We start from the raw sequence: 14605 nt of genomic DNA, 5'->3' as shown, positions 1-14605 counted from the left end.
GTCTGCCGTAATGCCGGCGTGTACGGCTGTGATACACGCCCGGCGTTACTCCGTGTGAATGCCCCCTTAGATTGGGTTCACACTACCGCCGCTGTCCGCCTCAGGGTTTCCATTGTAAACCCCAGGGAAACCAGACAAGGGACAGCTTGCTGGCGGTCCCCTGTCCAGTTTCCCCCGGGGTTTACGACGAAAACCGTCGGGCGGACAGCAGCGGTAGTGTGAACGCCGCTTTACATCTCCAGGGATGGGAAACCCCTTAAAATTCACAGACTAAAGAGGAAATTAATGATCCATAAATAGCAAGTAATTTCCAAACGCCTTGGTAAAATCATGAACTGTGGTCCCAAATGTATCCCCAGCGGCCCTGGATTTAATAACCACTTGTTAACTATTAACATGGTGGATGAGATTTAGAGATTGTTCCACTATTACACAGGACAATGACTTCTATTCCAGTATATTGGTAAATGATTTGTAGGATGGTCACTCGCCTATTCTCCCTTGGAACGCCCCTCGCTATAAATCTGAGGTAACAAGGATGTCTGTAGTCCATCAGGATTTGTGGTTCACTTGGCGAAAGCGATCTCTTTGTAGTTCAGCTACATGTCATGGTTCCCACTCTTGAAAAAGCTGCAAAATTCTTATTTTTGGCAGAAAAAGTCACAATATTTCTTTCTTGTTTGCAAAGTTTGGGTTCATTTTGTAAATCTAGGCTTTTTCTCGACACTGTGCTTGGTAAATACTGTAGGTTGTAAGCTGATCAGTAGTGGATGTCTTTTGATTTTTAATAGTTGGACAAATGTTGGCGACCATTTCTGGCCAAGATGCACTTTTACAGGAAAAAGATTGCTACCACAAGACTATCAGCCTGTTTCGGGTCCTATGACTGCAGTACTAGGTATATATAGATTGCAGAGTGAATATTCCTCTCTAACCATCTTCTCTTTTATTTCAGAATTGCAAATGGCCGCACAATGTGTAACCAAAGTGGAGCTGAGTATTTCCTGTGACAATCTCCTAGATTTAGATGTCGGGTCCAAATCAGATCCGTTATGTGTCCTCCTCATGAACTCAAGTGGGCAGCAATGGTTTGAGGTACTGCATTACTATATGAAATATTTGATGTTTTTGGTATTGAGTCTGAAAGCTTGGTAACCTCAGTGGTCTTCAGGTCAGTGGTGGACATATCAGGACTTCATTGACCAAAGTATAACGTTGCAATGTCCAAGGTAATCCCATCCACACACTGCCGAAAAATACGCACAGCAGACATGCTGCGTTTTCCAAAACCATTGCAGTTTTGGAAATCGCAGCATGTCAATTGTACCTACGGAATCACCGGCGGTTTCACTATAGGTATAACGGAAGCAGAAAATCTGCAGAGGAAACCTCTGTGGACTTTCTGTGAGAAGAGGTGCGGGAAAAAACACCATATGTTACCCACTGTGGTTTTTCCTGTAATGCTTTTTTTCTGCAGCCCGCTATATGGGGTCTAGACCTGGTTCACATCTGCTTTCGGTAATCCATTCAGGGAGTCCGCATGGGGATCCCCCCTGAACAGACTAACAAGCGCATTGACAAGCGGTGAGCAGTGAAAGCACATGGACCCCATAGACTATAATGGGGTCTGTGTGCTTTACATGCAGTGTCCGCACGGAACATGCGGACAGAAAATTACTTCACAATCTACTTTCCTGTCCGCATGACTTGTGCGGAGACTCGGACCCCATTATAGTCTATGGGGTCCGTGTGCTTTCACTGCAGACCGCTTGTCAATGCGTTCAGTAGTAGTAGTAGATTAACGAACGCAGATGTGAACTAGGCCTTATTCTAAGGGGGCTATTCCAGTAACCCCAAATGACTCCCAATCCAAATTACCGCTTGCACTCAAGAACTCCACAAATGTGATCTCCTAACATATCTATTACCTGATAGAAGATAATTTTTTATGGACTTCTCCTTTAACTAGATATTTTTACTTCACTATTTTTTATGTATTTTATAATCTATCCCCAAGATAACATTTCATAAACTGTAAAACTCTTCTGCTTTGCGAGAGGTTTGAGCGCTGTTTATACAAGGCCGGACAATCCATTTTATGTTGATTTATTATCTTCTTCCTGGGATTTTTGTCGTACATTCTGAGTCATTGTTTATATGGTTATTACAAGGATGTTATTTCTTTATGTTTAATAGTTAGCGCATGCTCCTGCTTTATCAGTCTGATGGTTTGTCCCGCCAGAGATACACAGGGGGATATATTACTGATATACTGTGCGCGGCGGGAGTGAGATGTAACTAGTTCATTATGAAGCATATGCCTGGGAATGAATTGGGCATCTCGAAATGAAATCTTTGCCACGTGATACCTGGCATACATCTGAGCTAGAACTAATGCCAGTTTTTGGTGTGAAATAGGATAAATTTGCAGGGCCCCTGGAGGCCAGGCCCCCTCACATGGGTGCTAATAGCCTGGGTGCCAAAAATGGCAACTTTATTTTGCCATTTTCTGGTGTAAACATAATTCTAAGGGCTAGCCACAGAGTCGACTCAAGATCAAGCAAGACACTTATTTTTTCAGCGCCCTGTTTCAAGATCTGCCTTCCATTAAAAAACAATGAGAGGCAGATTCGAGGCTGAATCCGCCTCAAAATCAACGCCAAATTGTGCGGTGTGAATATACCCTTAGCTCTTCAAAAAAATAAAAATAAAAAAAAATTAGAAAAAAAGAATAATAGTAGAAAATACATTAACCCCATATTGGCATGTCGTAGTATATAATGTATATCTACCTTACAGATTTCTCTCTCTTTACGGTATTTCTGACAGGTTGGTCGCACAGAAAGAATTAAGAATTGTCTAAACCCCAAGTTCGGCAAAAGGTTTCTAATTGACTACTACTTTGAGATAGTCCAGAAGCTAAAGTTTGGGATCTACGACATTGACAATAAAACCATTGATCTGAGCGATGACGACTTCTTGGGAGAGTTTGAGTGTACGCTGGGACAAGTGAGTCACTTTCATCCATACTAAACGTCATCATGGTGATCAGTAGAGATGAGCGAGCAGTGTTCAATCGAGTAGGTGTTCGATCGAATACTACGGTATTCGAAATACTCGTATTCGATCGAACACTACTAGCTGCTCGAAGTTAGGATTCGATGCAGAACCAGCGTTGATTGGCAGAATGCTATACATTGCCAATCAACGCTGGTTCTTCTCTTACCTTTAGAAGTCTTCTCCCTGCGCAGTGTTCCCGCGTCCTCTTCTGGCCCTGAATTCACTCTGCTTAGGCATTGGGCCTGGGCAGAGCTGACTGCGCATGCCCGCGCATGAGTTTTTTGGAAAGGATTTTGGTGCTGAATCCTTATCAGAATCGACGTGAAAAAAAGAGTTCTATTGGTTCTGCTAGCTTTTTTTTTCCACTAGTGGATTTTTTTATGCTAGCGAAAAAAAAGCTTCCTTCAGGCGGATTCGCCTGCAAAAACCAACGCCGTCAATGGGAGGCGAAAAATCCTCATAGCTGATTTGGCCGCGGAATTTGCAAAAACCTCGTGGAAAAAACGCTAGCGGTTTTTTTCAAGGTCCATACACTGTGCTGGAGGAAAAAAACATTTCCTAATTCCTGAAGCGGATTTTTTCCTCGCTAAAAATCTCTGTGTGAATGGACCCTTATGGAGTTGGGAGGGGAGGGAGCCTCTGTAACGTTCCCAGTCCCACACATTATTAGAAACATAGTTTTAGTCAAACTGCTAATTTTTGCACATGAAATTTAACAAAAATTACATAAAATAGGGGGCAACATGGTGGCTCAGTTGTTAGCACTGCAGTGCTGCAGTCCTGGGCTCGAATCCCGCCAGGAACAACATCTGCAAGGAGTTTGTATGTTCTCCCCGTGTTTGTGTGGATTTCCCCCCATTCTACAAAGACATGCTGATATACGGGGCTCACAATCTATTGAAAATAAATAAATAATAAAAAAATGACATAAAATAGTAAAATCCTAGCTGCATGTATAATGGCCCAGTGCATTGCTATAAGCTTATAGCATATATGGCAGTCCTCAGGGCACATAGAACAATATTTATTGGTATTTTGATTTTTAATGTTGTTGTGAAAAATATAAAAATTATAGCCTTTTTCTAAAAAAAAAAAAAAAAAAATGTTTTTTTTTTCTTTAAAGATTGTCTCCAGTAAGAAACTGACCAAACCTCTCGTTTTGAAAAATGGGAGACCAGCAGGAAAAGGATCCATTACGGTACAGTCTGTCTAATTCATTACAAAGCCAGTGATTGAATTGCTAAGGAAGTAAATATGTAACAAATTACTTATCAAATTAATTATACAATATCAATACGGCCCGGTTCACATCTACGTTCGGTATTCAATTCGGGGACCCCCTGAACGGATTACCGAACGTTTTAAAAACCGGTGAGCAATGAAAGCACAAGGACCCCATAGACTATAATGGGGTCTGTGCGATACCGCGTGGTGTCTGCATGAGAAGTACTGCAAGCAGTTTGTACAGTGCCTGCTAGTTCTGATTCTCCTTTATTCCCGGATACCCTATTACACCCCATTTTACCTAGTACAAAATGATGCATTGCACAGGTTGAAATCTATGGGTAAAACCTGCAGCAATAGTTGACATGCATCAGGTTTTTACTTCATACCACTTTGCACTGCAGGTGGATAACGTTTGGTTATATCCTATCTGCCATGTGCAACTGTAAAGCCCAACAAGGTGAATTTACAGCAGATAACTCGCTGTGATATCACTCATTGTCTTCCTGGCCTTACCGTAGATTCAATGAATTTATGGAATAAGAAATATACCACATTACTGACTGCTGTAACTTACTTTCTAGATATTTGCAGAAGAATTGAAAGATAACAGAGTGGCGCAGTTTGAAGTTGAAGCAAGAAAACTGGACAATAAGGTATTGAATAATGCGATAGTACATTATAATGCAAGTTAACGTGGGGAAGGGTCCCGGACATCAGCGCTAAGCTGAATAGTTTGCCTAGTGTGGTTGCAACGGTTATAAGTATGAGGGATATTGAGGGATCTGCAAAATCGGGCCTAGAAATAGCATCTTCTACTTGTTTTCAGATCGTTCACATGGGCTGTTATATGAATAGATCCATTGATGTCTATGGGGCTGTTAATACAATGGCTGGCACACAGTCATCGTGTGAATGAGGTGATATTGTAATGGTTAGTGTCTCCATTTGTCTCCTGATCTTGAGCCACACTGACTGACTGCCTACAGACATTGGCTAACACTGGGGTCCAATGTATGATGATAAAAATAAGCAGGAAGGTAAAAATGACTGCATTCATAGTGTATTATCAGTCGCAGAACACATACACGCTGCAGAAATATTACACATATAAATTAACTTATATTTTTTCACTAGATTCTCCTTGCAGATATCTCCCTTTACAATGCTTAGGGTAATATTTGCATTCCCAAAATGTTACATGTGGATGTGAAACAAATTTGTTGTGGAAATGAAGCAAGTAAAAAAATATGATATATTGAGATATTAAAAACTAACTATAACCCGCGACTTCGTCCGCTGTCCCCTCACCCTTGTGCGAACCACCTGCAGCGCGGTCCATCGCCCCCCACGGCCTTTTCCTTGCGGCCGGTGCTGGGCCCTCCCACAGCATCGAGGGCCGGGACCCCATGTCCCCACTGCTGCACTTCTGGCCCTCCCCTTTCCCCCCACCCATGCCCCCGGCCCTCCCCTTACCCCTCACCCTCCTCCAATTCCCCCCCTTTAGAGATCACAGTCACCTCCTACATCTACCTCACCACCACCTACCCGTGACCCCAGTTACCCTCCCGCCCCTTTCCACATGTGCAATCTGGCCCCCCTCTCCCTTACTTACCTTCTGCCCTCTAGTGCCATCAATCTGGCATGTTTAATGTCCGCTGTAGGATCAGAGCAATGGACGGTGTGAAACTAGTATTATCATTTTGAATATATTGTTTTCTTTTGCAGGATTTATTTGGAAAATCAGATCCTTACTTGGAATTTCACAGGCAAACTGAAGATGGAAGGTGGCAGATGGTCCACAGGACGGAGGTAAGGATCAGTATATTATAAAGCCTTTGGTCTATCCTATTACATACTACGGCTAAGGCCCCAGGTTGCGGAAACGCAGTTTCTTTTATTGCAGATTTTGCTGTGGTTTTTTTGAGCCAAACCTAGGAGTGGCTAAAAAAGGAATGGGAAATACATAGGAAGCTCTTATACTTCTACCTTCTGCTCAATACACTCCTGACTTTGGCTCTAAAAACTGCAACAAAAAAAGCTGTGTTTCCGCAACGTGCCAGCCACAATAGTAATGTATAGAATCTCCCATAAAATAGTACAAAAAAACTTTAAAAAAATATAAAAAAATAAAATAAATAAAAGTTCTAAATCCCTCCTTTCCCTAGAATACATATAAAAGTAGAAAATGACTGTGAAACACACACACATTAGGTATCCCTGTGTCTGACAGTGCCCGGTCTACTGAATATAGGGGATCTGCAGTGCTCCTGTTCCGTCGGGAAGGGGTTAATAGGAGCACTGCAGATACCCTATATTCAGCCAGGCTGAATTCCAAGTGGGGAATTCAGCCCCGCCCCCCCCCAGGCTTATACTCGAGTCAATAAGTTTTCCCAGTTTTTTGTGGTAAAATTAGGGTCCTCGGCTTATATTTGGGTGGGCTTATACTCGAGTATATATGGGTATATGTATTTCTGTAAATATACATTTGAAGTATTGGCTGTTCCTACATGTCATGTGAATATTCTCTGTATTTTCTAGGTCATTAAAAACAATCTGAATCCTGTGTGGAGACCCTTCAAGATACCACTTCAGGCTCTCTGTAACGGGGATATGGACAAGCCTATTCGGGTGAGTTACTATGATCATCAAGTCTAAAATAGGTAGATAACTGTGGGCCATATATTACATCTTACTGTACACAGCATCGGTTTATAAGATGAGAAATTAAAGGGTTTTCCCATGAACATACCATATGTTATTTGTGGACAAAAGAGAAATATTTTTGTACATAGAAATAATGAGAAATTTTTCAGAGTTTTACAGATTTTCTCTAACCATCTTAGCGGTGTAATCTATTATTGTTATCGGTGGATATGACAGTGTATGTTGGAACTTTCTATGGTCTGGGACTTGTCAGTAACCCAGCCATGATGTTGTTATTGTGTCTGAAATTCTATTTCTCATGCACTTTTTTCCTCATGGAAATTGGCCTGTTAAAATACATGTATGAAAATCTACACCAAAACCTGCGCCAGTTTTAGTAGATTTTCCATGTAGGTTTCCATGCATAAACAGTGGTGTGCAAGTTTTAGGCGGATGTGGAAACAATGCTGCAAATTAAGAAGGCTTTCAAAAGTAGAAGTGTTAATAATTTAAACAAAATGCAAAATAAATGAACAAAAGACAGATCTAAAGCCCATCAATATTTAGCCCTTTGCCTTCCATCAGTTCTTCTCGGTACGTACAAACAGGTTTTGAAGGAACTCGGCAGAGAGGATGTTCCCGCCATCTTGGAGAACTAAGCACAGATCTTCTGTGGATGTAGGCTTGCTCCAATCCTTCTGTCTCTTCATGTAATCCCAGACAGACTGCATGATGTTGTAATCAGGGCTCTGCGGGGGCCGTACCATCACTCCCAGGACTCCTCCTCCGAAGGGCAGAGGTCACACTAAATATTGATGGTATTTACATTTCTCCTTTCTTCATTCACTTAATTTTGGTAAATGTCAGAAATAAACCATTAACCCTTCTATTTCTGAAAGCATTCCTGCTTTGCATCATTTTTTCCACATCTTCCTAAAACCTTTACATAGTACTGTATATGCGGATTTCGGTGTGGATTTCCTGCATGCAAACCCCGATTTTGTGCATGTACCCTTAAACTCCCGCAACAACTGTGACTCCAAAAAGGACAATTCTGAACCTGTGCCAATCTGTGGTAAATGCTGCAGGTGTATCAGACTTCTCTCATAGTAACAGCACATGGTTAGGACACAGGTTTCACTTCTGGATCAGTGGCGTAACTACCACCGTAGCAGCAAAGGCAGCTGCCACAGGGCCTGGGACATCAAGGGCCTGGTGACAGCCGCTACTGCTGCTATCATTATACTTGGAGGTCTTTTCGGAGTGAGTAACAGAGATTTTTTAATGTTTTTCTCCCGCTGGGTCTCCGATTATTATACTCTGGGGTCTGAAAAGACCCCAGAGTAAAATAATTATTTATGGGTGTCCACAGTGGGACATAGTACTGTGTGCAGGGGCCACTATGGGGGATAATACTGTGTGCAGGAGCCACTATGGGGGATAATACTGTCTGCAGGGGCCACTATGGGGTAAAATACTGTGTGCAGGGGCCACTATGGGGCATAATACTGTGTGCAGGGGCCACTATGGGGGATAATACTATGTGCAGGGGCCACTATGGGGGATAATACTGTCTGCAGGGGCCACTATGGGGTAAAATACTGTGTGCAGGGGCCACTATGGGGGATAATACTGTGTGCAGGAGCCACTATGGGGTAGAATACTGTGTGCAGGGGCCACTATGGGGTAAAATACTGTGTGCAGGGCCACTATGGGGGATAATACTGTGTGAAGGGGCCACTATGGGGGATAATACTGTGTGAAGGGGCCACTATGGGGGATAATACTGTGTGGAGGGGCCACTATGGGGGATAATACTATGTGCAGGGGCCACTATGGGACATAATACTGTGTGCAGGGGCCACTATGGGGCATAATACTATGTGCAGGGGCCACTATGGGGGATAATACTGTGTGAAGGGGCCACTATGGGGGATAATACTGTGTGCAGGGGACACTATGGGGGATAATACTGTGTGCAGGGGCCACTATGGGGGATAATACTGTGTGCAGGGGCCACTATGGGGGATAATACTGTGTGCAGGGGCCACTATGGGGGATAATACTATGTGCAGGGGCCACTATGGAGGATAATACTGTGTGCAGGGGCCACTATGGGGCATAATACTGTGTGCAGGGGCCACTATGGGGGATAATACTGTGTGCAGGGGCCACTATGGGGGATAATACTATGTGCAGGGGCCACTATGGGGGATAATACTGTGTGCAGGGGCCACTATGGGGGATAATACTGTGTGCAGGGGCCACTATGGGGGATAATACTATGTGCAGGGGCCACTATGGGGGATAATACTGTGTGGAGGGGCCACTATGGGGGATAATACTGTGTGCAGGGGCCACTATGGGGCATAATACTGTGTGGAGGGGCTACTGAGGGACATAATACTGTGTGCAGGGGCCACTATGGGGCATAATAGAGTGCGTCGGTGTCGGTCGGGAGGGGGGCCCATGTCAAAAGTTTGCCACTGGGCCTCGCCATTCCTAGTTACACCACTGTTCTGGATATCTGATATTGATGTGGGTTTGTACGGAAACATATTAGAACGTTCCAGGAGTTTTCTGTGTGTAGTGACTAACATTATAGGTTTCTTTCATGCTGAGATAACACAATATTCTCCTTTCATACTGTCTTCTCTGTGCTGCAATATCACTTTTGTTTCCTAAACTCCATCTTTGTATATTGTAAATAGGGCAGATGTTTTCAGCATGTAGCTCAGATCAGATCAACTTCTTACCCTTGGCCTCCAAAAAAGCAAAAGTATGTTTCCTTACCCCTCTGCCTCTTTCAGTGAGATACAGTACCTCTTCCAGACCACCTTTGACCTAGTGGATACTGAAAGTCATAAAGGAATGTTGGCTGACGGCCAGAGATTCCAAGTTACTGAATTAAGATTCTTATGGGTGAATTTCTGACCCTGAAATCTTCTTTCACCTGCATTTTATTACTCAGTTGGGTCAGAGTTAGGCAGCCTGACATTTGAACATGCCCAATCCAATGTTCCTTCAATAAGAAGGAAGTTTCCTGCAATGTCTGAAGAGCGGGTTCAAGTTATCTTTATTAATGTCCATTGCTGTCATCCATCCATGTTTTTTTAGCTTAGTTTTTTAATTTACATCAGGAACAAACATTTGTTCCAGTTGTAAATATAGAAAGTCTCACCAAAAATCACATCAAACCTATATGTATTATTGTGTTGCAGTTTTGATGAAATTGTAACTACATCACAACTTCCCCATGTGAATTGCACCCTCAAAGCTACAGCATTCTATACTTTCTGCTCAACACATACACAAATCTCACCTTTTACCACCGCCAAGCTCCATTAGTAGCCCCGCCATAGTATACTGCCCAGTGGCCCAACACACAGTTATGCTGGCCTGTGGTCCTCAGACACATAATGACCTAATAATATCCCTAGTGGCCCTCAGACAAGTAGTAGTTCTCTCTAGTGGCCCCTAGGCAAGTAAGAATGTCCCCCGGTAGCCCCAGATTGTTCCAGCCACCCAGTTGGGAAACATTGTTCTAGTCAATGGGAAAAGATGGAGGGGCTCCATCTATGCCTGTCTCTTGGCTATCATTAATGTCCATGGCTACGATGGATAACAGCAACAGTAGTGTGAACATGCCCTAATTCCCTCCCTATTCGTTACACACGTAGATCTGTTAGCGCCAAGGGTGCATGTGTATGCAAGGATTTAGCTATAGGGAGTGCTGAGGTAGCAGTTTTTACCAGGCCCTGGATTCAGCAAGGACCTCAATGAACCCTGACCCATAAAATATACCACTTTTTGAAATTACACAAGGTAGTTAGGGGCCCCATTACAGAGTTTTCATTGGAGCCAAAAAACTTCAAGTTACGCCTCTATGTGTATGGAGGGGATTCGGCGGTAAGATTTGTTCAGCCAACAGCTATCTAAGGAATATGGCCATCTTTACACCTGTGTTGACCCTGAACTTTAAGGTGCCCAAATCCATTCAAACTATATACAGTACTCTATAAAGTAATTCAGCTTTCTTAAAGGGATTCCTGGGGCTGTTATATTTATAAGCTATTCTTAGGATAGGCCAACAATATTGGATCGGTAAACTCTTTCTTTTCTCAGGCCAGTGCCGTTATATCCATTAATCACATGGCTATGCTGCAGCTCAGTCCCATTGGAATGAATGGGGCTGAGCTGAAGTACCAGGCACAGCCACTATACAATGTACGGCACTGTGGTTGGTAAGCAATGAAGAGGCCTCAGCTATTAATATCCTTCTAAGGAATCCATGGTGGTCTGAACATGAGGATCAATGTGTCAAAAGATGGTTTTAATATGGACTTCTATCTTTTTAACTAGGGTTTAATTTACTATTTAGAATTGTCATATAGATGATGGTACAACAGTATGTATGTAGAATGTAAAGGGGTTTTTTTGTGCTTTAATCCTTGTTTCCTGATGTTTGCTGTGTGTCAGGTTGAATGTTACGACTATGACAATGATGGCTCCCATGACCTCATTGGAATCTTCCAGACTACCATGTCCAAACTGAAGGAAGCCGAACGCTCAATGCCAGTAAGTAATCCCCAGCGATCAGCTAGTCTATATACTTTAGTCATCCCCCCGGTTAGTATTTATGTTTTGTTTTTTGGAGTGATGTTAATGTACAGTATATAGATGTTGGTCTGTATACTATATTAGTTATACAATATGATTAGGTCAAAAAAACAAATGCAAAATAAAAAATTCTGAAATTGTATTTTGAAAGTTTGTGTCCCTTTTAACAACTCCTTTCTGGAGTCAACTCAGTATTCAGGTGACAACTCCATATGTTTAGCTGTTAAAGAGGACCTTTCACCTCCTCCACTAATTCCAGTTCTTAGTATCTGTTAAAAGTCGCCGCTCCACTGATTCCAGCGCAGTAGGAATTTTCTCTCTAGCCCCCACCGTTCCTGAAAAAAAAAAGTGCAGGTAGTTTTGGTGCCTGATGTGCTATGTAAGCTCTATAATGTCAGAAGGGCAGTGACAGGCAGGGGGTGTGACTCTGAGCTCCAATCGGAGGCAGCCAGTGTCAGAGCTCAGACTCACACCCCTTGTCTGCTCCTGCCTGACACTGACCCAGTACAGGGACTAAATTATATATCAGGCACCAATAATAACAGCATTGATTGCTCAGGAACGGTGGGCACTAAAGAAAAAGTTTCAACTGTACCCGTGTGCTAGTGCCACGTGTAATGTAATATGAATAATTATATTAACTTAATATAATAGTGTTTGTGGTAAAGCTACAATCACAGATGAAAAAGTCCTGCTAGTGCAATTTTTTCATCCAAAGATGTAACACTGAAAACAGTGCATACTCAATGGACCCCATTACAGTCAATGAGGCCCTTGAGATCTGTTATTATCCATCATTCAATGGATCTGTCTTAAATCTTTAATCCGTTCTTCCGTTCTTACAACAGACCAGAACGACAGAGTTCACAGCAAATACAGTGTGAACAGAACCTTAGTGTAAACAGTTTAGGGCTCGTTCACATCTGCGCCCGGTCTCCGTTCTGCAGGTTTCCGTTTCCTGTACAAAACAGAGGCAGGAGACGGAAACCTGCAGGAGTCTTTCTCACCAACTCATTTGAATGGGTTTGAAAGCTGTCCGGCCGTGAGTGCCGGTGAGCGTTTTATGCTCTCCGCCGCGAAACCGTTTTTTAAAATCCGGATACAGAGTCTGACATGCAGTACTTTGTGTCCGGTTTAAAAAAAACGGTTTCGCAGCAGAGAGCATAAAACGCTCACCAGCGCACACAGCCGGACCCGGTCTGTGGTTTCCGTCTTCTTGCATGCAGAAGATGGAAACCACAGAACGGAGACCAGAACGCAGGTGTGAACCCAGCGTCAGCTGTTATTTCTTTTTATTTTCTTCTCTTCCAGGTGCTTTCCTAAAAAACTGTAGATATGCAATGCAAATTACATGAGGGTTTTTTTTTTTTATTTGCAGGTGGAATTTGACTGCATAAATGAAAAAAAGAAGCAGAAGAAGAAAAGCTACAGAAACTCAGGTGTAGTCAGTGTAAAAGTTTGCCAGGTTGGTAGATTAAGGTTTATCTATTTGGGAAGACAATTAGCTGTGTCACAAAATTCCCCTGACTCTTGGCAAAGCTCAGGGGATTCTGGAAATCTGACAGCTTTGGAACTGGGTGAAAGGAATGTTGTCCAGTCTTAGGCTAGTCTTACACGGCGGTAATATAAGTCCGCAAATGGTCCGCAATTGAGGGTTTTCAATTGCGGACCATTTGCAGACACATTATATTCAATGCGGCCTCTCACACCACCAGATATTTTATCCGTGGTGTGGCTGGGCCGCAACTGTGGTCCGCAATTTATACAACATGTCCGTAATGACCGTGAATTGCGGCACTGCACGGACTCACCCATAGAACTCTATGGGCGAGTGCGGCAGGACACGGACGTCTGATCAGCAACTTGCAGACCGTACATTCAATACGGTCGTGTAAGACCGGCCTTATAGTGTTTTTGAAAAATGAAAGCTGTGCTGTGATTGGTTGCTCTGAACAAAAAAGACAGTTTTGTTAAATACTTTTTCATAATTCTGCACCATGAGCCTCGATAGCATCCAAGTCTTCAGGGAGGGCAGATCACACATGCTAAATATAGGGAGAAAACCACAAATACAAGGCTGTATGCGTAAGGGTCCATTCCATTGACTTCAATGGGAGGCTTTTTTTCTACGTGGATTCTGACGCAAATTTCACATCAGAATCTGCGCCAGAAAACTCAGTATGATTAACACAAACAGAAGGAAGGCACTTGATAGTCAGTGGACAGCATACTCATCAGGGGTCGGGGATCTCACTCTTCAGCATCAGTGTCTGTCAGGTTGACAGAGAGGAGATCCCTCATGGGCTGTCTATATAGTAGATATATTTGAGCTAGTGAAGGCCGCATCATCCTGGACACACAGACCTCACATGTAGTATATATTACGTAGAGGGATAAACCTAGATGGGAATCATCATGAAAATAGGAGCAGGTTTTAAACTGAAAATGCATTTTTTTTTAGTCTAAGGGTCCATTCACACAGAGTAACGTGCTGCGTGATGTGGCACGTATACGGCGTGTGAGACTTTGCGCTCCGTAAAAGCTCCCATTGATTTCAATGTGAGCCTGGATCGTTTACGCCGCGTTATTTTGCGGCCGCAAAATCACAACCGCAAAATAACGCAGCGTATACGATCCAGGCTCCCATTGAAATCAATGGGAGCTTTTACGGCACACAAAGTCTCACACGCCGTTTACGTGCCACATCACGCGGCATGTTACTCCGTGTGAATGGACCCTACAGGTAACTATAGGTACGGTCCATATCCTTTAAAGACCTTCTCCTCTAGTGTTTAACCTTCAGGTATCTCAGTAACTTGTCCTTTAATTTGCACTGGTTTTTCTTTTTTAGATTACAGTAGAGTACACATTCCTTGACTACATTATGGGAGGATGTCAGATGAACTTTGTTGTAAGTATGTGAAATGAATGACACCATGGCCATCTTGAAATATTTTCTAAAAAAAAGTTCTCTGCAAATTTATATGTCTTTACTTTTAATGCCTTCGAAACGTTGTACAGCAAAATATGAATGGGAACTGAGCTGTAGTAACCC

General features: G+C 43.0%; 1 protein-coding gene across 1 annotated transcript in view; it reads left to right on the top strand.

The window, feature by feature from the left end:
• The window catches only part of CPNE3 (copine 3), a 47800-nt gene that overhangs the window by 20064 nt on the left and 13131 nt on the right, over nucleotides 1-14605 (top strand). Inside the window, exons 2-10 of the mRNA XM_075270353.1 lie at nucleotides 956-1095; nucleotides 2830-3009; nucleotides 4184-4258; nucleotides 4869-4940; nucleotides 6013-6096; nucleotides 6826-6915; nucleotides 11410-11508; nucleotides 12929-13015; nucleotides 14402-14461. Coding sequence (XP_075126454.1) covers nucleotides 964-1095; nucleotides 2830-3009; nucleotides 4184-4258; nucleotides 4869-4940; nucleotides 6013-6096; nucleotides 6826-6915; nucleotides 11410-11508; nucleotides 12929-13015; nucleotides 14402-14461 — 879 coding nt within the window. The 5' untranslated portion in view covers nucleotides 956-963. The remainder of the gene's footprint in view (nucleotides 1-955; nucleotides 1096-2829; nucleotides 3010-4183; nucleotides 4259-4868; nucleotides 4941-6012; nucleotides 6097-6825; nucleotides 6916-11409; nucleotides 11509-12928; nucleotides 13016-14401; nucleotides 14462-14605) is intronic.

This window comes from Leptodactylus fuscus, chromosome 4 (genome assembly GCF_031893055.1).
Source record: "Leptodactylus fuscus isolate aLepFus1 chromosome 4, aLepFus1.hap2, whole genome shotgun sequence".
Taxonomy (NCBI): Eukaryota; Metazoa; Chordata; class Amphibia; order Anura; family Leptodactylidae; genus Leptodactylus; species Leptodactylus fuscus.
This window is presented reverse-complemented; position numbering and strand designations above follow the sequence as displayed.